This window comes from Staurois parvus, unplaced genomic scaffold, assembly GCF_062004578.1.
Source record: "Staurois parvus isolate SC_StPar_1 unplaced genomic scaffold, SC_StPar_1.0 ptg000233l, whole genome shotgun sequence".
NCBI classification, from domain to species: domain Eukaryota; kingdom Metazoa; phylum Chordata; class Amphibia; order Anura; family Ranidae; genus Staurois; species Staurois parvus.
In genome coordinates this window covers 188,752-212,638 of record NW_028318029.1, presented here as the reverse complement: position 1 = coordinate 212,638, position 23,887 = coordinate 188,752, and the positions used below count along the sequence as shown (strand labels likewise).

The following is a 23,887-nucleotide window of genomic DNA, read 5'->3' as shown; positions in this document are numbered from 1 at the left end:
TTTTATCTTAGATTTTTGTTTTAAAGCCCATCTCACTGCTTCAATTCCATCCTTTTGTCTAATACTAGTATATAAAGCTTCCACATCAATGGTCACCAAGATACAATCCTCAATCCCCCTTACTGTTTTAAGGATATTAATAAGTTCACTACTATCTCTCAAAAACGCTCGATTATTTCTCACTATTGTCTGCAAAAAAGAATCTATATATTCCCCAATGCGGGAAAAAATTGAATTGATCCCGCTCACAATGGGTCTTCCTGGTGGCTTCTGTTTATTCTTATGTAATTTTGGCAAATAATATATAACTGGAATTTTAGGATTCTTAATATAAAGATATTTGGCCTCCTTTTCATTCAAAACCCCGGACTCTTTTCCTTTCTTAATCAACTGCTTTAATCGGTTTTTTAACTCTTTCGTAGGGTTTGATGTTAGAATTTTATAAGTGTCATTAATATTTAAAAGTCTATTCATCTCACATTCATAGTCCTTTTTATTCAGAATCACAATACTTCCTCCCTTGTCTGCTCCTCTAATAACAATGTCTTTCCTTTTTTCCAAATCTTTAATTCCTTGTCTAATTTCATTCGGGGTATATTTTTTATTATTTTTTAGATCCATTTTTTTAATATCAGTTTCAACCATTTTTTTAAAAACCTCTAAAAATTCATTCCCTATATTCTTTGGATTAAATGTTGAAGAGTTCCTCAAATTACTGTGTTGATAAGTATCAGATAATATATTATTATTTCCTTTATTTTTATTCAATTCAAAAAACTTTTTTATATTTACTTTCCTTATAAATTTTTGAATATCAATGAATAAATCAAATTTATTCATATTAACGCTAGGTATATATTTTAAACCTAGATCTAATACTTTCAGTTCACTCTCTGTTAAAACTACACTACTCAAATTAAAAATACCATTATCTATGTGTCTCTTTTCCTTTTCTTTTCGCTTGCCTCCTCTTTTTCCTCTATATCTCCCGAATCTTTTTTTGCCCCATCCATGTCTGGTTCTTTCCATCCTCTGTAATTGGGTCCATAGTATCTCATCCCTGAACCCCAATTCCTGTTGGGGTCTTGAAAACCCCCTCTGTTGGAAAAATTCCCCTGAAAACCACCCCTCCTGAACCAATTTCCTCTACGGCCACCTGGTCCTCTATAGCCAAAATTACCCCTAATAAATCTTCCTCGCCCTTCAAAATAAGGCCTCTGAGTAGGATTATTTCTTTCAAGCATGGAAATTTGCTCTTTTGTATGTTCTTGAAACTGAACATTTTGTTTCTTTTGAGGAGAGCTAGACACTCCCATGTTCATAGGCAATTTGGGTTTATTACCAGGGGTCTTTTCAGGTGTGGATTGTTTGGAATCACAATCTTCAACATCCAGTTTATCCTGCCATTTATATACCTTATTGTTTTTATAATCATCTGTGTCTCTATTGTATTTCTTCACTTTTTTGTTTCTGGTATCTTTATCCACTTTCATGATATATTCCTGGACAACTTTTGATCTTTCTTTGTATTCAGTGGTATCCATGAATGGTACCATAATTTCTTTCAGATCTTTTATTTTAATCTCTAATTTTTTAAGTTTTAATTGTCGCCTTTTTATAATCAATTCCAACAGTTTGCTTTCACAATGGTTAAAAAACCAAAACCATTCCTCCATAAGATCTTTATCATCCAAACCATCATTGGCTGGAATATCCCACCTAAGTCTCCTTGGTGTAATCTTATCTTTTAAATATAACTCTAAAGTGTTAACATCCCACCATATCCTAATTTGTTTCTCTAATAAGTGTTTAAGATTCTTAAATTTTTCTTCTAAATTAATCCCATTACTCATACCAGTAGGATTAAATACTTCCAACAAATCTACTTGTCTTTTCTCCATATACCCAAAAATATCCATGGCTGCTATTCTTAAATCACTCGTCAAACAAAGTGCAAAATTACAAAAATATAAAAGAAAGCGCCAATCAACAATAATTCCTTTCTATAAAGCAGCAAATCTCTAACCCAACAAATATTGGTGAAAAGTAAAAAAACAAAATCAGAATGCGCTTAAATTATAAAATTCATATATCGTGCACAAAAAAGTCCAAACACCATAAATTTAAATAATCAATAAAGTCCCCAGTGAACAAATTATCATTCGTGCAAAAATCCAACGAATTTCTTCTTAAAAAACACCGTGTATTAATCCACCACCAGATGAATGGAATAAACTCACCAGAGCTAGATGCTGATCAAATTATAAATCAGCACAAGCGTATTTGCTCTGGGAGCGATGAAAGAATCCAAGGAAGCAACCCTCTGTAAATTGAAATCCAGACACCAGAAGCAATACTCTGCAGCCACTCTGCGGTATGGCCAGGACCCCTTATAAATCGATCATCCTCCACATAAATGGTAATATCACTCCAAAATAAAGGAAAGGCATGATGGTGCAGTAAATAAAAACTGTGTATATTTATTAAAACTCCATTGTACTCACAAAACAAGTGTCCACCTGACACTGGTATAACAAGCGGTAAGGATATGAGGAAGCGTATAGTGGACGAACTCCGTTCACCGCGGACACCTCGCCGACAGCTGCAGGGAACGTCCTGACGTCATCCAATTAAGCTCCGCCCTACGCGTTTCGTCACTCCGACGTCCTCACGGAGCGGCATGGATCAAGACGTCACATTCATTCATATATACCGCTCGCACTCTGCACAGCGGTACCACTTAACCAATCAAAACGGCGCTATAGCAACATACCGCCGCTCAATTGGCAAGGTTATAATTATACAGAAAATTAGCAACCCCATATATCCAACATATATTTTACTAAATTAAAAGAATGAACTATATTTTACATCAAAACATTTCATCACATATTAATAACCCTATAAAGGGGAACTCTATCCCTGAAAAATGAATTACATCAAAGACAAATATTTCAATTTAAACAACTATGCCACATTTTTCATAAGTATTTCTATATCTATAGGAACTCTCCAACATAAAGGTATATACATATATGCATATCCATCCAAATCATTCTTAACTATGGGAAACCTACAATTCCCCTATTAATGTAACCCCTCTCACCAAGGATATAGATATTGATTTGAATTGTTTTTTAACAAATTTTTAAAAAATATTTTTGTAAAATTTGGGGTTGTATATCAGTTATGTTTTGGAATAGAGGATATACATATATGCATAGAATTTGATAGTATCAGATTGGGAGTGGAGTTCTTCTTTAATAAATATCTTTTTGGAGGTAGGTCCCTTGGTGAGAGGGGTTACATTAATAGGGGAATTGTAGGTTTCCCATAGTTAAGAATGATTTGGATGGATATGCATATATGTATATACCTTTATGTTGGAGAGTTCCTATAGATATAGAAATACTTATGAAAAATGTGGCATAGTTGTTTAAATTGAAATATTTGTCTTTGATGTAATTCATTTTTCAGGGATAGAGTTCCCCTTTATAGGGTTATTAATATGTGATGAAATGTTTTGATGTAAAATATAGTTCATTCTTTTAATTTAGTAAAATATATGTTGGATATATGGGGTTGCTAATTTTCTGTATAATTATAACCTTGCCAATTGAGCGGCGGTATGTTGCTATAGCGCCGTTTTGATTGGTTAAGTGGTACCGCTGTGCAGAGTGCGAGCGGTATATATGAATGAATGTGACGTCTTGATCCATGCCGCTCCGTGAGGACGTCGGAGTGACGAAACGCGTAGGGCGGAGCTTAATTGGATGACGTCAGGACGTTCCCTGCAGCTGTCGGCGAGGTGTCCGCGGTGAACGGAGTTCGTCCACTATACGCTTCCTCATATCCTTACCGCTTGTTATACCAGTGTCAGGTGGACACTTGTTTTGTGAGTACAATGGAGTTTTAATAAATATACACAGTTTTTATTTACTGCACCATCATGCCTTTCCTTTATTTTGGAGTGATATTACCATTTATGTGGAGGATGATCGATTTATAAGGGGTCCTGGCCATACCGCAGAGTGGCTGCAGAGTATTGCTTCTGGTGTCTGGATTTCAATTTACAGAGGGTTGCTTCCTTGGATTCTTTCATCGCTCCCAGAGCAAATACGCTTGTGCTGATTTATAATTTGATCAGCATCTAGCTCTGGTGAGTTTATTCCATTCATCTGGTGGTGGATTAATACACGGTGTTTTTTAAGAAGAAATTCGTTGGATTTTTGCACGAATGATAATTTGTTCACTGGGGACTTTATTGATTATTTAAATTTATGGTGTTTGGACTTTTTTGTGCACGATATATGAATTTTATAATTTAAGCGCATTCTGATTTTGTTTTTTTACTTTTCACCAATATTTGTTGGGTTAGAGATTTGCTGCTTTATAGAAAGGAATTATTGTTGATTGGCGCTTTCTTTTATATTTTTGTAATTTTGCACTTTGTTTGACGAGTGATTTAAGAATAGCAGCCATGGATATTTTTGGGTATATGGAGAAAAGACAAGTAGATTTGTTGGAAGTATTTAATCCTACTGGTATGAGTAATGGGATTAATTTAGAAGAAAAATTTAAGAATCTTAAACACTTATTAGAGAAACAAATTAGGATATGGTGGGATGTTAACACTTTAGAGTTATATTTAAAAGATAAGATTACACCAAGGAGACTTAGGTGGGATATTCCAGCCAATGATGGTTTGGATGATAAAGATCTTATGGAGGAATGGTTTTGGTTTTTTAACCATTGTGAAAGCAAACTGTTGGAATTGATTATAAAAAGGCGACAATTAAAACTTAAAAAATTAGAGATTAAAATAAAAGATCTGAAAGAAATTATGGTACCATTCATGGATACCACTGAATACAAAGAAAGATCAAAAGTTGTCCAGGAATATATCATGAAAGTGGATAAAGATACCAGAAACAAAAAAGTGAAGAAATACAATAGAGACACAGATGATTATAAAAACAATAAGGTATATAAATGGCAGGATAAACTGGATGTTGAAGATTGTGATTCCAAACAATCCACACCTGAAAAGACCCCTGGTAATAAACCCAAATTGCCTATGAACATGGGAGTGTCTAGCTCTCCTCAAAAGAAACAAAATGTTCAGTTTCAAGAACATACAAAAGAGCAAATTTCCATGCTTGAAAGAAATAATCCTACTCAGAGGCCTTATTTTGAAGGGCGAGGAAGATTTATTAGGGGTAATTTTGGCTATAGAGGACCAGGTGGCCGTAGAGGAAATTGGTTCAGGAGGGGTGGTTTTCAGGGGAATTTTTCCAACAGAGGGGGTTTTCAAGACCCCAACAGGAATTGGGGTTCAGGGATGAGATACTATGGACCCAATTACAGAGGATGGAAAGAACCAGACATGGATGGGGCAAAAAAAGATTCGGGAGATATAGAGGAAAAAGAGGAGGCAAGCGAAAAGAAAAGGAAAAGAGACACATAGATAATGGTATTTTTAATTTGAGTAGTGTAGTTTTAACAGAGAGTGAACTGAAAGTATTAGATCTAGGTTTAAAATATATACCTAGCGTTAATATGAATAAATTTGATTTATTCATTGATATTCAAAAATTTATAAGGAAAGTAAATATAAAAAAGTTTTTTGAATTGAATAAAAATAAAGGAAATAATAATATATTATCTGATACTTATCAACACAGTAATTTGAGGAACTCTTCAACATTTAATCCAAAGAATATAGGGAATGAATTTTTAGAGGTTTTTAAAAAAATGGTTGAAACTGATATTAAAAAAATGGATCTAAAAAATAATAAAAAATATACCCCGAATGAAATTAGACAAGGAATTAAAGATTTGGAAAAAAGGAAAGACATTGTTATTAGAGGAGCAGACAAGGGAGGAAGTATTGTGATTCTGAATAAAAAGGACTATGAATGTGAGATGAATAGACTTTTAAATATTAATGACACTTATAAAATTCTAACATCAAACCCTACGAAAGAGTTAAAAAACCGATTAAAGCAGTTGATTAAGAAAGGAAAAGAGTCCGGGGTTTTGAATGAAAAGGAGGCCAAATATCTTTATATTAAGAATCCTAAAATTCCAGTTATATATTATTTGCCAAAATTACATAAGAATAAACAGAAGCCACCAGGAAGACCCATTGTGAGCGGGATCAATTCAATTTTTTCCCGCATTGGGGAATATATAGATTCTTTTTTGCAGACAATAGTGAGAAATAATCGAGCGTTTTTGAGAGATAGTAGTGAACTTATTAATATCCTTAAAACAGTAAGGGGGATTGAGGATTGTATCTTGGTGACCATTGATGTGGAAGCTTTATATACTAGTATTAGACAAAAGGATGGAATTGAAGCAGTGAGATGGGCTTTAAAACAAAAATCTAAGATAAAAACCATTCAGAGACGATTTATTATTAAATTGTTGAAGTTTGCCATGTCAAATAATTTTTTCTGGTATAACAACACCTTTTTCCAGCAATGTAAAGGTGTTGCGATGGGAGCTAAGTATGCTCCCAGTGTAGCAAACATTGTTTTGGACAAATGGGAAGAGGAATATATCTTTGACAGGTGGCCAGAAATAGTCCTATACAGGCGTTATATTGATGATATTGTGATGATCTGGAGGGGTTCTGAGGAGGACCTGATGAGGTTTACTAATAGCATCAATATCAATCAATATGGATTAAAGTTTACAACAATTAGTGATTTTGAAAAAGTGAATTTTTTAGATCTTACATTGTATAAATATGAAGGTGGTATTTACACTAAAACCTTTTTTAAGGATGTTGACAAAAATAGTTACATCCCTACTTCCAGTGGACACCATCCGAGATGGTTGTTCAATACACCAAGGAGTCAGTTCACTAGAATAAAAAGGAATTGTAGCCGACAAGAAGATTTTGTAGATCAAACTAGTTTACTTATAGAGAGATTTGTTGATAAAGGTTACAACAAGTCCTTTTTAGAAACTGAAAGAGAGGTGATTGGTAATAAAGATAGGGATGGGCTTTTGATGAATAAGAAAAAGAAAGAGGAAAAGATGGATATTGCCTTCATTACTAATTTTAATAATCAATATAGATGTGTTGAGAAGATTTTCAATAAGTATTGGCCAATACTGCTTAAAGATGAGACATTAAAGAAGATTATCCCCAAGAAACCAAAGTTCATATATAGAAAAAATAAATCATTGAAAATGAAATTGGTTCATAATGTTTTAGACCCGCCAACAGAAAAACATTTCTTTCCTGAATTGCAAGGTTTTTTTAATTGTAATAAGTGTAAGGCATGTAAAACAGTAAAAAAAGATACGAAGAAAAAAAGAAAGAGTTTTGTTTCAACATGTACAAATAAAGAATATAAGATAAATTCGTTAATTTCATGTAATTCATCCCATGTAATTTATGTTCTAGAGTGCCCATGTCACTTACAGTACGTGGGGAGGACAGGGAGGCAATTAAAAACAAGGATTGGAGAGCATCTTAACAATATAAAAAAGGGGTATGATAAACACAGTGTGTCTAAGCACTTTAAATTAAAGCATAATAGTGATCCTAGTCTAGCAACCTTTTATGGAATAGAAAGGGTAAAAAAACATTGGAGAGGAATAGATATGATAAATGAAATATCCAAAAGGGAGACGTTTTGGATATACGAATTAGATGTATTGAAACCAAATGGTTTAAATATAGATATTGATTTGAATTGTTTTTTAACAAATTTTTAAAAAATATTTTTGTAAAATTTGGGGTTGTATATCAGTTATGTTTTGGAATAGAGGATATACATATATGCATAGAATTTGATAGTATCAGATTGGGAGTGGAGTTCTTCTTTAATAAATATCTTTTTGGAGGTAGGTCCCTTGGTGAGAGGGGTTACATTAATAGGGGAATTGTAGGTTTCCCATAGTTAAGAATGATTTGGATGGATATGCATATATGTATATACCTTTATGTTGGAGAGTTCCTATAGATATAGAAATACTTATGAAAAATGTGGCATAGTTGTTTAAATTGAAATATTTGTCTTTGATGTAATTCATTTTTCAGGGATAGAGTTCCCCTTTATAGGGTTATTAATATGTGATGAAATGTTTTGATGTAAAATATAGTTCATTCTTTTAATTTAGTAAAATATATGTTGGATATATGGGGTTGCTAATTTTCTGTATAATTATAACCTTGCCAATTGAGCGGCGGTATGTTGCTATAGCGCCGTTTTGATTGGTTAAGTGGTACCGCTGTGCAGAGTGCGAGCGGTATATATGAATGAATGTGACGTCTTGATCCATGCCGCTCCGTGAGGACGTCGGAGTGACGAAACGCGTAGGGCGGAGCTTAATTGGATGACGTCAGGACGTTCCCTGCAGCTGTCGGCGAGGTGTCCGCGGTGAACGGAGTTCGTCCACTATACGCTTCCTCATATCCTTACCGCTTGTTATACCAGTGTCAGGTGGACACTTGTTTTGTGAGTACAATGGAGTTTTAATAAATATACACAGTTTTTATTTACTGCACCATCATGCCTTTCCTTTATTTTGGAGTGATATTACCATTTATGTGGAGGATGATCGATTTATAAGGGGTCCTGGCCATACCGCAGAGTGGCTGCAGAGTATTGCTTCTGGTGTCTGGATTTCAATTTACAGAGGGTTGCTTCCTTGGATTCTTTCATCGCTCCCAGAGCAAATACGCTTGTGCTGATTTATAATTTGATCAGCATCTAGCTCTGGTGAGTTTATTCCATTCATCTGGTGGTGGATTAATACACGGTGTTTTTTAAGAAGAAATTCGTTGGATTTTTGCACGAATGATAATTTGTTCACTGGGGACTTTATTGATTATTTAAATTTATGGTGTTTGGACTTTTTTGTGCACGATATATGAATTTTATAATTTAAGCGCATTCTGATTTTGTTTTTTTACTTTTCACCAATATTTGTTGGGTTAGAGATTTGCTGCTTTATAGAAAGGAATTATTGTTGATTGGCGCTTTCTTTTATATTTTTGTAAATAAGTGTCCTTGAATGGAAAAAACACTCTTCATGCAGGTGTGCGAACAATATGTGACAATCCTCAGTATCTGGGGTGCCCCCTCACCTTCCTGCCCAGGCCCCACAGAGTCAATGAGCCTTGCAGTATTGCTGCTCCAAAGAATAGATTCCTCGATATCCTGAGGAAGTCACGTGGTCTAATCGTGACGTAACGCGTAGATACACCAGTAGGAGGAGCTCGAGCGGCAGCGCAACGACGTCACATCCGGGGTAGACGCCATCTTGGTGCACCCGGATACATCCATACATGCAGTACACCCATGCTGTAGTGGAAAAAAATGCTGAGACATATCTACACATATGAGTAGATTCAAGTTCTTTCACCTCAATAAATGTAAAGGTTTTACACTATATTGGATTTTCTTGTCTTACTGGGGACGTGTATTAAGAGCTATTGGCCCTAAGAAGCAGGAGTGCTCAGGGGAGACCTTGTTTATAGAGGAGGAGAGAGTCCCAACACCACTACTAACGAGGAATCTATTCTTTGGAGCAGCAATACTGCAAGGCTCATTGGCCCTGTGGGGCCTGGGCAGGAAGGTGAGGGGGCACCCCAGATACTGAGGATTGTCACGTATTGGTCGCACACCTGCATGAAGAGTGTTTTTTCCATTCAAGGACACTTATTTGTCTTGTGTTGTGCATGTCACATATCCCTTTAAAGGATTTATGCACTTGTTGAACACTTGTGTTGATCTACATAAGGACTATCGCACAATTAGATCATCTGTATTATTGGTGTCATATCTGTTTTGAGGTATATATATATGTGATATTACCATATAGCGCTGCACTACATATATATCTATATCAACATATAACATGGCACTATGTTTTGTTTTTTTTTTTCTTGCCGTTCATTTCCAAAAAAAGAGTCAGATGTGGTTTCTTGTGCACTGGGGAACACTGGAAGACCATTGAAAATTAACAGACCTGCACAATATACATTAACATGCAACGTAATGCCCATTTAATGTCAATGCATTGCAGTGTGAAGCCAGATGTATATAGTGTGTGTGTACAGTGGATATAAGAAGTCTACACACCCCTGTTAAAATGTCAGGTTTCTGTGATGTAAATAAGTGAGACAAAGATAAATCATTTTAGAATTTTTTCCACCTTTAATGTGACCTATAAATTGTACAACTCAATTGAAAAACAAACTGAAATCTAGGGGGGGAAGTTAACATAAAAAACTAAAATAATATGGTTGCATAAGCGTGCACACCCTCTTATAACTGGGGATGTAGCTGTGTTCAGAATTAAGCAATCGCATTCAAAATCATGGTAAAAAGGAGTCAGTACACACCTGCCATCATTTAAAGTGCCTCTGATTAACCTCAAATAAAGTTCAACCGTTCTAGTAGGTCTTTCCTGACATTTTCTTAGTCGCATCCTACAGCAAAAGCCATGGTCTTTAGAGAGCTTCCAAAGCATCAGAGGGATCTCATTGTTAAAATGTATCAGTCAGGAGAAGGGTACAAAAGAATTTACAAGGCATTAGCTAGACCATGGAACACAGTGAAGACAGCCATCATCAAGTGGAGAAAATATGGTGCAACAGTGACATTACCAAGAACTGGACATCCCTCAAAAACAACACTGCACATCACCAAAAGAACACCATACCCACAGTGAAGCATGGTGGTGGCAGCATCCTTCTTTGGGGCTGTTTTTCTTCAGCTGAACTGGGGCCTTAGTCAAGGTAGAGAGAATTATGAACAGTTCCAAATAACAGTCAATATTGGCACAAAAGCTTCAGGCTTCTGCTAGAAAGGTAGCATGACAACGACCCAAAGCATACATCCAAATCAACAAAGGAATGGCTTCACCAGAAGAAGATTAAAGTTTTGGAATGGCCCAGCCAGAGCCCAGACCTGAATCTGATCGAACATCTGTGGGGAGATCTGAAGAGGACTGTGCATAGGAGATGCCCTCACAATATGATAGATTTGGAGTATTTTTGCAAGGAAGAGTGGGCAAATATTGCCAGGTCGAGATGTACCACACTGATAGACTCATACCCAAAAAGACTGAGTGCTGTAATAAAATCAAAAGGTGCTTCAACAAAGTATTAGTTTAAGGGTGTGCACACTTATACAACCATATTATTTTAATTTTTAAATTTTTACTTCCCTCCACCTAAAAGATTTCAGTTTGTTGTTCAACTGAGTTGTACAGTTTATAGGTTACATTAAAGATGGAAAAAGTTCTGAAATGATTTATCTTTGTCTCATTTTTTTACATCACAGAAACCTGACATTTTAACAGGGATGTGTAAACTTTTTCTATCCACTGGGTGTTTTTATATATATATATATCCCAGTGAAGAGCTGTGCAAGGGGGGGGGGGGGTGTTGGCATAGGTCTAACCATTGGAGGACAGGTAGGCTGTGCTCCCGGTGCATCCAGAAAACTGTTTACACTGAGATGGATGTGCTTCTATGCCTAGCATGGTCAGTTTGAAATAGAAAAGCAGGGGCACTGGCCGGATCACCAGGTATTTCACACAGAGGAAGCAATGCAAAGAGAACCGGATACTTTTTAACAGAAGTACATGGTATTGCAGACACATACCAGGGATATGAAATGTTGAGGTAACAAACACTTTAAGTATAAATGCTTATTTAATTTGTCAGGTGGCCAACTTGTTACCATCCTTTATTTCTTAGTCTTGGAAATTGTTTATTCTGTGTACCTGCAAATAAAGCAGTGATGAAGAAACCAATTCATTAGGCCCTTTTCACATGATCACATTGTAGGGATGCACATTTTCCACTGTTGCTAAAACGCGAGGCTATGCATGCTACTAGCAATGATGAGGTGCTGTTTGTTGTGAATGGCACCTTGCTGACAGAGGTGTGCACTAACATGCATTGGAGTGCGGTGCACTGTCATAAAAAAAAGTGCAGGTGCTGTGTATGCACCAGCCTATGCATTTTGAATGGACTTCTTAAAGCACCTCAATAGTTAGATGTGAACCTAGCCTTAAAGTAGAAAGGCTAAAATGATCCATATGATTGTTAGGAAATCCCTGTAAATACCTTTTTTTTTTTTTTTTTTTTTCTCTCAGCATTCCTCTGTGTAGATGTGCAAGCCTGATAAGGGGCCTGAATTACAGAGAGCTGTGAAATTACCCTCCTGGATTTCACTGCTGCAGCCAGGAGAAGGTTCTGTTCTGACAGTCGCAAAAGCAGCAGCTGATTCAAAACAGAGGGGCCAAGGCTTTGGAGTATGAAAAAAGGAGTAAAAATAGGATATTTAAACGGATTTCTTAACAACTGTATTAAGCTTGTGTAAGACCGGGGGGGGGGGTTAAGAGTTTAAACTTGAATTATTTTAGCCTTTTCTTCTACTTTAAAGGCTTTTAGAGTTACATTTGTATTTTTTTTCTTTTGCTCATCATAGTGCCTTGTGGTAATGGTAAAGTGAACACTCTGTTTCCTGTGAGTGTTAGTAGAGTATATTTGCACCTATCAGCTATACACTATTGCGGAAACATGCACTGTCTCTCTGCTTTCCTGCTTAGTATTCCTCTCTCCCTCTTTACAGAGTTCCTCCTTACAGTATTTTAAAATTTTGTCTGTAAGGTTCTAGAAATTAAAACAAGGGAGAATGTGCAGAACTCCTGTGTTACCCACCTTTCTTTAAATGTGTATATTACCAGCTGATGCTTACATCAAATATGTGTTCCTGCACATATATAGACAAAGTAAACCAAAATGATGCTGCACTGCAAAAAAATAAAACCTGTTCTGATAATCAAAAATTTGTGCTTTTGTGCCCTAATCATATATTCTATATAAATGTCTCATCCAATAAATAAGTAATAATAAAAAAACATTAATGCATTTGTGTTCAGTCTTTTTCTCTTCTCCCAGTAATCTCTGCTCACTCTTCCCCCTTGGACACCTCCAGAATACTCAGTTATGTACCCCCTTAAGAGGACAAGGTCCTGCTGCTGATTGTTCGTACACCGTATCTCACAATATCTGCAAAAAAAAGCAAAGAGGAGCTGCTGACTCCACCGGGGAGACACCTAGACACTCACATTGTGTACACTGATATGTTATCAATATATAAAGGCTTATGAGAGGTGAGGAGCCAATAGAACTATTGGTCTATTGGCTCCTCACCTCTCATAAGCCCTATTTACGGCTTGGGGCATAAGAGCACAAAGTTTTGATTTTTATAACATTATAGAAGCACGACATCATTTTGATTAACTTTAAAACAATGATTAGCCTTACCTCCACCCTTAAAAAGATGAGAAATTTCAACTCACCTGGTTATATTGGGTAGGGTTCACCAAGACGGCTCCTTCCTCCACTCAAATTAAATGATCCGCTTCATACTGTAATGTACTACCATACCAATTTTAGTTTTTTTTGAGGTTTCATGGACACCCACAGTACATTGCTGCCTGCATGGTCCCTTCCTTTTTTTTCTTCTCCCCTAGCTTACCTTTACCCCCACCTGCAAATCATCTATTTCTAATAACAAACAACTATAACCTTCTCACAGCTTTACAAATTTGTCCAGAACTGGATGCATATTTGTTTTTTTTCTGTATCTTGTTTTGAGATGACTTTACCCAGCCACATTGCAGGGATCTTAACAAACATTGCAGATTCCTACCTTTTTTTTTTTGTTCTGAAAAGGTAGCTGTTTGTCTGTGTTCATATGCAGAGTGAATCTGTATGGGAGTGATTTTATAGTTCTCAATCAGCTGCTGCATCTAGGGCTCTAATGAGGAAAGTGGTAAAGTATGCATCCCTTTAGACCTGATTTCCCTTCCCTCCAGATAGGAAAAGTCATTTTAATAACATTCAATTACGATATGACTTGTGTTGCAATTGTATACGCTAAAATAATTTTCTATTTACAATTTTTTTTTCCCACGCAAATGGAGTTACCCTTTATCTGCCTCCCGCCCACAATATACGGGAATGACAGATGGGCGGGAATGCTCTTGTTCTGGGAGGATGTCATATGATGTCTTCCTGCGCTCTGATCGGTGGTATGCTAGGACACAGCGATCACCTTTCATGGTAAGGAGCCGATGACATAGGCTCTACCATGTGATCAGCTGTGTTCAATCATAGCTGATAGCATGTAAACAGGAAATGCCGGTTATCGGCAGTGCTCTCCTCACTCTGACAGCGCATGAGGAGAGGACAGCCAGTAAGCGGCATTCTTCAGAGGGGACATCTACAGTGATCATCAGTGCCCTGATTATCAGTGCTGCCTTTCAGTGCCCATCAATGCCACATATCAGTGCTGCCTATCAGTGCCACCTATCAGTGCAGCCTCATCAGTACACATCAGTAATGGAGAAAAAAAAACTAATTTACAAAATTTTATAACAAACTAAGAAAAGCTTTTTCTTTGTCTCAAAATGATAATTTGGTTTGGGTATAATGTTGCATGACCGCACAATTATCATTCAAAGTGCGACAGCGCTAAAAGCTGAAAATTTTCCCGGGCAGGAAGGGGTGAAAGTGCCCAGTAGGCAAGTGGTTAAATAAAGAATTGGGAGGGGGGGGACTTTGCCCATGTGCCCATTAGCAGTCTTCTGCAGCATTACAGTATTCTCTGTTGCAACCGTACCACAGTACTGCTTCTCTCTCCATCTTATTGTCCCTGCTCTGCTCCTCTTCCCCAATGTATTGTCCTTCTCGTGTTTGTCCATCTCTTTCTACTACTGCTTTCTGTGTCTCACATTGGGCAGCACAGTGGCTAAATGGTTAGCACTTCCGCCTGGCAGCTCTAGGGTTGTCAGTTTGAATCCCAGCCACGGCACCTCCATAATTCTGTCAGTAAAACATGTCAATCTTTAAAATTGCGTGCACCCGTGAATAATTATGGTGCCCAAAATTGTCCATGGACGAGACACTTTAGAAGCCTCCACAGGTTTATCTATTTAGTGTTTACTATGAATTATCGTCTTAGAATTATTGCTCTCATCCTGACATTCATAGTGATGCAATTTACATACATGTGTGCCCTATAAGCACATTTGTATTGCATTGTATGTATGACAATAGGGGTGCTTTTACATTTTTTTTATTAATTGTACAGTGGCTAAATGGTTAGCACTTCCGCCTGGCAATACTAGGGTCATTGGTTCTAATCCCAGCCACGGCACCACCTGCCTGGAGTTTGCATGTTCTCCCTGTGCCTGCGTGGGTTTCCTCCGGGTACTCCGGTTTCCTCCCACACTCCAAAGACATGCTGGTAGGTTAAGTGGCTCCTGTCTAAATTGGCCCTAGCATGTGTATATATGAATGTGAGTTAGGGACCTTAGATTGTACGCCCCTTGAGGGTTAGGGACTGATGTGGAATGTACAATATATATATATATATATATATATATATATGTGTGTGTGTGTGTAAAGCGCTGCGTAAATGGACGGCGCTATATAAGTACCTGAAATAACAATAACATTCCTTATTCTTCTCAACTCATGTTTGAAAGTGTTTAGTTTTCTGACCCAAACATTTAGTCAAAGGCTCCAAAGAAATATCTTAGGATAGGATGTTGTGCACCCACTATGCTCCTTCTGACTCAATTCTCTACTGTCCAGTCTCCCCTTCACATCCACAATCTGCTCTTCTTCTCTCCCCTGCCTTTTGCAATATGCTATCACCACCTCATCTTTCCCTCATACTTACCACAATCTGGTCCCATACGCTGGTGTACTGTCCCTGCTCTCCTCACAGTTCATTCACAGTCTGGTCCCAGTGATGTTCTATTATGTACTGCCCACTGCAATGTAAAGGTGCAACAGATTTTGAGCACATATAAAAGAAAAATAATTTTTACATTTTGACTTTGTTGGGGGCCACTCCTAGAGTTATGTATTGATTACTTTTAGACTTCAGGGATGCTGGTAAAAGCATTTACTATTGTTATTTTGTTCAGTTGTATGGATTTATTGTTTCATTTTAGTATGCAGATTTAAATCGACATATGGATGCATTAAATGCATGGAGAAATGCCACTATTCTTAAACCAGATCACAGTTTGGCTTGGAATAACATGATCATACTGCTTGACAATACAGGTAAGCTTTTCATATGATATGTGCTTCCTGATAATAGAAAGCATTTTATGTCTCTGTGTAGTAATGTAGCTAAATGTAAAACGCTAAGCAGGAGGTAAGTGAGCTGTCAGCTTTTAAGGTGTAAAGTCTCATGTCAGGGCCCTCCAGAATATTGCATCATTGATTTACAAATCTTGCTCTAAGCTTTACCACCGTATGGATCCTCAGAAAATGTAAAATAAGGAAGGAAGTGCAGGGGGCGCCATAGAGCCCGCCTGTATTACTAAGTGTGTTTGTACATGTCAGAGGCAGGGCTAGTTCTTGCAGAAAAAAGGCTGGAGTTCAGGTTTAAATCCTAATAGTGGGGGCTGCTTTTCTTAATCGTGTAATAGCCAAGAAGCTCTGCGCTAAGAGAAAAAAAAATAGTCTTGGCTCTCATGATGTAATTGAAGCTTCTATTTTTTTTCCACGTAAGCTGTACATTTTGGTCATCATGATGTAGTACAGAGGGTGCTTACTGTTGCAACCTTTTTTGGACATCTGCACTGTGTATTAGGTGCAGGTATGTTTGCTTAAAACACACCTGTCTTGTTTGGACTTCTGAAAAGCATGTAATGGAATGCTTGCCATAAATGTGGTAATAACATGGCATTTTTTAGAACTTTCCATCAGATTTTATTTGAAAAAAAAAAAAAAAAGAATGCACAAATAAAACTCACCACAGCATCCAGTGTGAATCATGATTTATATTGTTTCTCAGTTTTGAGCACCATACCATCAAAATTGCCATTGAACTTGATCAAAGCACCCCAGAACTAGTCAAAAGCCATATCTGATCAATTTTTACCTCCGTCATTTAGTTGTTGAAATCCGGAACACAATCTACACTGGGAAGCAGATTTATGTGAACCATCCGCTTACATGTAATTGTTTTCTTTCAATCTGATAGAAAGCTGAAAGAATTGACACAACATTGTGATCATTTGGTTTAAGCTGGTCACACAGGCAATTTCATAGATTATTCAAACTTTTCATGCAAATTGTATCAAATTTCCAAAGCTATTGAAGATAAGAATATAGGTTTCAAATTGCTCTGATTGAATATAGTGGAAAACTCCAATATCTTTCGAGATTGAAATATTTTTTTTTCCATTTTTAACCCTTTCGCTGCCAGAGCCACTTTTGCATTTTTTGCACATGTTTAAAAAGTCATCTTAGGCCTGAAGATTACATAAAACTCCCAAACATTGTATAATTTCTGAAAGCAGACACCCTTTAGAATAAAATAGTGGTAGTTCCAATTTTTTATGTCACACGATATTACCGCAAAGGTCTAGGAAACGTAAAATTTCCAAACACACTAAAGTGAATTTTAGGGTAAACACATGCAAAAAATACCATGTTTTTGGTAAAATATAAAAGATGAGGTTGCGCCGAGTAAATAGATACCCAACATGTCAAATCTTAAATTTGTGTGTGCCTGTGAAATGGCGTCAAACTTTAGTACACCATGTTTTTTATAGGCGACGCGTCAAAAGCCCCTACATGTCATTACTTTAGTGTTATGGAGGAGGTCTTTACCAGGTGCTGTGAAAGCATTCAGGGTGCAGTGCAGCCACCCAACTGCTTCCACCTGACATGCAGGAGTCTGCCTGTCAGTTTTAGACACAATTCCAGTGGCTGCAGCCACTGGATTGTGTGTAAAACACCACACTGTCAGGTGTGTACAACATACGGACATGGCAGTGAAAGGGTTACTGCCATTTTTGTTCAGTCTTTGAATAAAATATTGGATCTCCAATATGATAGTTAATGTGGCTGTTTTGATCCACTGTCATGTAATGGATTATAGAGATGTCTGATATGGTGGTGGATACAGCTGTTTGATCCACAGCAAAAAACCTGATGTGAAATTGTTTTAAATTGTATGTATAGCCAAAATGTTTTACCCTAACCGTACAATACGAGACACAGACTGGGTGTTCATAGACCCTGGGTTATAGACTCATACCTTCAAGTGATTGGACACTGGCAAAGCTTTTGAGGACATGCTCCCTATTACCCAGCCCCACTCCACGAGTCCTCATTATTTGCTAGTGTCCTAGGGCGATGGACCTTCTTCCTTATGGAGATGTCACTCTTCATTTAACTACTTAAAGTGGTTGTAAATCTCAGACATGAATTATGAACAAAGAATATCCCTCTATAGTGTGTACTTGTCTCAATTAAGTACACTAAGTGTAATTTCTATCTGCTATCAGCATGAGCCGCTTCTGACAAATTTTCCTGACACCAAGAAAAGAAATGGTGACAGGAGAGGGAGCTCCAGCTGATTGTCAGCAACAGCTTTGTTCCTGTGTGTTGTTTGAAGGAGGGTGTATCCCTTCCCTCCAATCAGCTGTCAGAGCTCTCCAGTGTTGTAATTTCAGCTCCTCAACCCTTGTTTTCTGAAAGCTCAGACAAGCTTTATAAATTCTGAACTTGAAATACATGTAGAGAAGACTTCAGATAAACAGGTACAACTTATGTTGTTGAGGATTTGTTTAATCTCTATGTATCACATGAGGCCAGTCAATTCACATTGTATATATGTAAGGGTTTACAACCATTTTAATTATTTTGTCTTCGAACTCTTTAATCAGCTTTTCACTATTTTCTAATAAAACAATAGAAGCAGTGTGTCCAAATCAGTGTAGCCTCTAAATCTTTGGAGGACAGCCGGTAGTGTTGCTTTAGGCACTGGTTCCTTCATGAAGGGTTCACCTTGGCATCAGCTGAAACGGATGTAGTTAGCTGCAGGGTGCTATACAGGCCCAGGACTGTGGTCCATCCCTATGGAACCCAGATGCTGAAGACAGCTTCAAGGGTATGCCCACCGTGACAGGTGAAGCCAAAATCCTATAAAGCAGTGGTTCTCAACCTGTGGGTCGCGACCCCTTTGGGGGTCGAACGACCCTTTCACAAGGGTCCCCTAAGACCATCAGAAAACACATATTTCCGATGTGTAAAGAGCAGCTACTGTGTAGAAAGCAGCTGCTGTGTTGAAAGCAGCAGTATTGGAGGTAAAACGACACTCATGAATTATAATTACTGGGTAAATAATTTTATGGTTCGGGGTCACCACAACATGAGGAACTGTATTAAAGGGTCACGGCATTAGGAAGGTTGAGAACCACTGCTATAAAGGGACCAGCGTCGTGGACCGGAAAGACAGGACCACCCTGTATATTTGTCCATTACTGTAAAAAAAAAAAAGGCTATTATTAGACTGTTTTCAATTTAGAGTGTAAACTTGGAGCTAAAACTCAACTCAGGATTTAGTCTCATGTGGATGACCAGGTGTTACATCACACCACAAGTCACACACTTTACCACCACTTCCGTCTAATAATCTACTTAGGTGCTTCCTCTCATCCTACATCACTGTGTCATGTAGAAAAGTCCGCAGGTTCTACACCTGGTTGGCTGCTTACTGGTACCCTATTATCTGCCCCATACTCAATGTGTACTCCATAGGGTAATACCCTCACCCGTAGCTATGGCAGAAACCAGATGAAGGAGAGCCACAACAAAAATTCAAGTGAACATTTACTCTGCAGAAGACCTCACAACTCTCAAACTCAGATTTCTCACTCTCAGACTACTTTACTCCTAAGACTGCAGCTTTACACATTATGCTTGCCAAAGTGGATGTACTTCATTCTGCTGTGCGCAAAAGACTAGGCATTGACACACTTTAATTTTCTTCTATCTCACCAGGTTTCCTTATGTACAAAGAAACCTGCTATATCTAAAAATATATATAAACCCTTTTTGTGATATGATAAATTCCCAAAATAAATTAAAAATCATAAATATATACCAAGAAATATAAATAAATAAAATAAAAATACAAAATTCCCCAAATCCAAAATGTCCAAAGATAAATCCAAAAATAAGTCCAAAAACAGTGTCCAAAATTCAAAATATCTAAAAATACATTCCCCCTTCATGAACAAATATAATGGGTAATTTACAATGACTTGGTTAATCCAGAAAAGATTTATTTATTTATTACAGGTACTTCTATAGCGGTGTCAATTTACGCATCACTTTACATATATATTGCACATTCACATCAGTCCCTAACCCTCAAGAGGTGTATAAGTTAAGGTCCCTAACTCACATTCATGCATACACATACTAGGGCCAATTTAGACAGGATCCAATTCACCTACCAGCAGGTCTTTAAAGTGGAAGGAAACCAGAGTACCTGGAGGAAAACCCACACAGGCACAGAGAGAACATGCAAACTCTGTTTTTGCCCAGCTCTATCCATTGTTAAACACCTTATTGTATGAATTAAAGATGTTCCTTTATTCAAAGATTCTACAGACATGATGTTTTCAAATGCTCTTAATAGCCCTCTTTACACATGCAGGACCAGCTCTGCAACCAGCTATCACTGCGATTTCTGTCTGTCAAATTGCAGCTAACTGAACTAGGGCAGTGAACAACCAACACAATCCTGTATTCCAGGACTGTACTTTAATTGAGCAATTAAAACATTTACCTTCTGCTCTACTCTTTTATGTTGCTGTCCTAGAACAAGTAATGGCAAAAATTTCCAGAATGGCCCTAATCTCCATTCACATGAGCAAAATTATGTGGCTCAAGATCTGGCCAGCTAAAGCCGCCTCTTGAAAACTGCCTGACACATATGTCCTTTGAATGACTACGTCTCTTTGGTGAGGCAGTTCAATAAATGTCAACTATGTCACAGGAGGGAAGGTTCCTCTCCCACAGTGAAAAACTCAACAACTAATCCCCCCCCCCCCCCCCTGCAGGAACCTCTCCATCTTCAAATGCAGAACACCTCACCGCTGTACCCAGGCTTCAACCTAAATTCAGCACTTCCTTTTGGCATGAGACTTGACCTACAAAATCCAACATGTCTCCCCCAAAGCCCTCTTCCCAGTGAATATTACACATTTTCTCATAGAATTGACAAGGTCAATTATTTCCTCTCTGAGACAAGGGAAGTATTTGGCTTCTGTAAATATCCAGGATGACTGCCTGCATGTTCCCATTTATCCACCTGAGCGCTTTCTGCTCTTTGCAGTAGACGACAGTCACTGTTGCACTGCCATTTAGCCTATCCTCTGCTCCCAGGGTCTGTAAATACTCAGCCTGTATCATGTACTGCACATTAAAGTTTATAGAACTTTTGACTTACCTGTGAAATCCATATCTTGGGCTACAGTACAGGGCACAGGCCATCCTTCCATCCATTCCTGAGTTATTCTGCATTTTTTCTACAATATGAAGGACTCAGGGAGTGGGGTAGGGTTTTAGGTGAGGCACCCAGGGATGTGTCCTCAAACATTTTGCCAGTTACCTGAAGGAATGAGCGTATAAGCCTGGATCTATGAATACTCGGCCTGTGTCTTGTACTGTACTCCAAGATATATATTTTGCAAGTGAGTCAAAATTACTTTTTAAAAATATAATGGATAGAATAGAGAAGGTCTGAAACCCATTTTTGCTCTCTGAGTATTTTCTTCCAATTCCTGCCCCAGGGACACAATGGAAAGTCAAAGGAAATTTCTCAAGTGAGTGAAATTTTCCTTCTAGCCTGTTGTCCCTGAAACTGGTGTCTGTATTGGAAGATTTTCACTAACCTCCTGTTCTGGGGACAACTGTAAAATTTTGTATTTTCCCCTCACTTTTATTCTTGGTAACAGCGCTCTCCAGTAATGGGGACAAACAGAAATAAAAACTTACAGTGCCTTGAAAAAGTATTCATACTCCATGAAATTTTCCAAATTTTGTCATGTTACAATTAAAAAACGTAAATGTAATTTATTGGGATTTTATGTGATAGACCAACACAAAGTGGCACATAATTGTGAAGTGGAAGGAATATGATAAATGGTTTCAACATTTTTTACAAATTAAATATCTGAAAAGTGTGGTGTGCATTTGTATTCAGCCCCCTTTACTCTGATACCCCTAAATAAAATCTAGTGGAACCAACTGCCTTTAAAAGTCACCTAATTAGAAATAGAACAGCTGTTCTGTGAAGCCCTCAGAGGTTTGTTAGAGAACATTAGTGAACAAACAGCATCATGAAGAGCAAGAAACACACAAGACAGGCCATGGTTAAAGTTGTGGAGAAGTTTAAAGCAGGTTTAGGTTATAAAAAAAAATATATCCCAAACTTTGAACATCTCACAGAGCACTGTTGAACCCATCATCCGAAAATGGAAAGAGTATGGCACAACTGCAAACCAACCAAGATATGGCCATCCACCTAAACTGACAGGCCGGGCAAGGAGAACATTAATCAGAGAAGCAGCCAAGAGGCACATGGTAACTCTGGAGGAGCTGCAGAGATCCACAGCTCAGGTGGGAGAATCTGTCCACAGGACAACTATTAGTTGTGCACTCCACAAATCTGGCCTTTATGGAAGAGTGGCAAAAAGAAAGCCAGTGTTGAAATAAAGCCATAAGAAGTCCCATTTGCAGGTTGTGAGAAGTCATGTGGGGAACACAGCAAACATTTGGAAGAAGGTGCTCTGGTCAGATGAGACCAAACATTTAACTTTTTGGCCTAAAAGCAAAACGCTATGTATGGAAAACTAACACTACACATCACTCTGAACACACCATCCCCACCGTGAAACGTGGTGGCGGCATCATGTTGTAGGGATGCTTTTCTTCAGCAGGGACAGGGAAGTTGGCCAGAGTTGATGAAAAGATGGATGGAGCCAAATACAGGGAAATCTTAGAAGAAAACCTGTTAGAGTCTGCAAAAGATTTGAAACTGGGGCGGAGGTTCACCTTCCAGCAGGACAACGACCCTAAACATACAGCCACAGCTAGAATGGAATGGTTTAGATCAAAGTCCAGACCTAAATCCAATGGAGAATCTGTGGCAAGACCTGAAAATTGTTGTTCACAGACACTCTCCTTGTAATCTGACAGCTTGCAAAGAATGGGTAAACATTTCACAATCTAGATGTGCAAAGCTGGTGGAGACATACCCAGAAAGACTTGCAGCTGTAATTGCAGCGAAAGGTGCTTCTGCAAAGTATTGACTCGGGGGGCTGAATACAAATGCACACCACACTTTTCAGATATTTATTTGTAAAAAAGGGGTATTAATATTTTTTAAAGGCACTATAGTAGAGGAATGCTAGAGATGCACTTTAAGTTCTAGCAAAGGTGTGCCAGTTCCAGAACAGTCAGGGGTGGGAATGGGGGTGAGGGCAGGGGATGATGGGATAGTGGCAGCTTAGGTGGAAAAAGTGGAAGGTGCCCTGCAGTCCAGGCAGGTTCATGGGAGTCAGGTGTTCAAGTATAGTATGCTGGTGGGTTGGCAGAGTGTTGAGAGTGAGGATGAGTTAGTTGGATTGGGATGGTAGATAGGGGAGGGGGTTGAAGGTGCTGGCATAGTGGTAAGTGTGGGGGGTGAGCTGGCAGAATAGGCAGCACTTCTTGCTATGCCTCTCCTCTTTCTACTTAACTCTATCAGCTGGCGGGAGGAGGCTGACAGCATGCATGGTAAGAGGACAGGCATAAGAAAAAACTCTCCCAGAAGTTTTGGCAAGTACAATCCCCCCCCCCCCCCTTCCCTTCACTATAGTAGTAGTTGCACCTATTGATGGCAGCGGCAGGATATCTCCATTCTGTGCATCCAATTTTTAGATCACAATGCACATGCTTGAGGATATGGCTATACAGTACAATGCATGCATGGGGATATAGGCTCATTGGCTTAACATGGGTATACGCATATCA

At 38.1% G+C, this 23,887-nt stretch overlaps 1 protein-coding gene across 3 annotated transcripts in view; it reads left to right on the top strand.

Moving 5' to 3' along the window:
* The window catches only part of TMTC4 (transmembrane O-mannosyltransferase targeting cadherins 4), a 186,354-nt gene that overhangs the window by 91,933 nt on the left and 70,534 nt on the right, over positions 1–23,887 (top strand). For all 3 annotated transcript variants that reach the window (XM_089679945.1, XM_089679946.1, XM_089679947.1), the window contains one exon: positions 16,012–16,126. In XM_089679945.1, the coding sequence (XP_089536071.1) occupies positions 16,012–16,126 (115 nt within the window). The remainder of the gene's footprint in view (positions 1–16,011; positions 16,127–23,887) is intronic.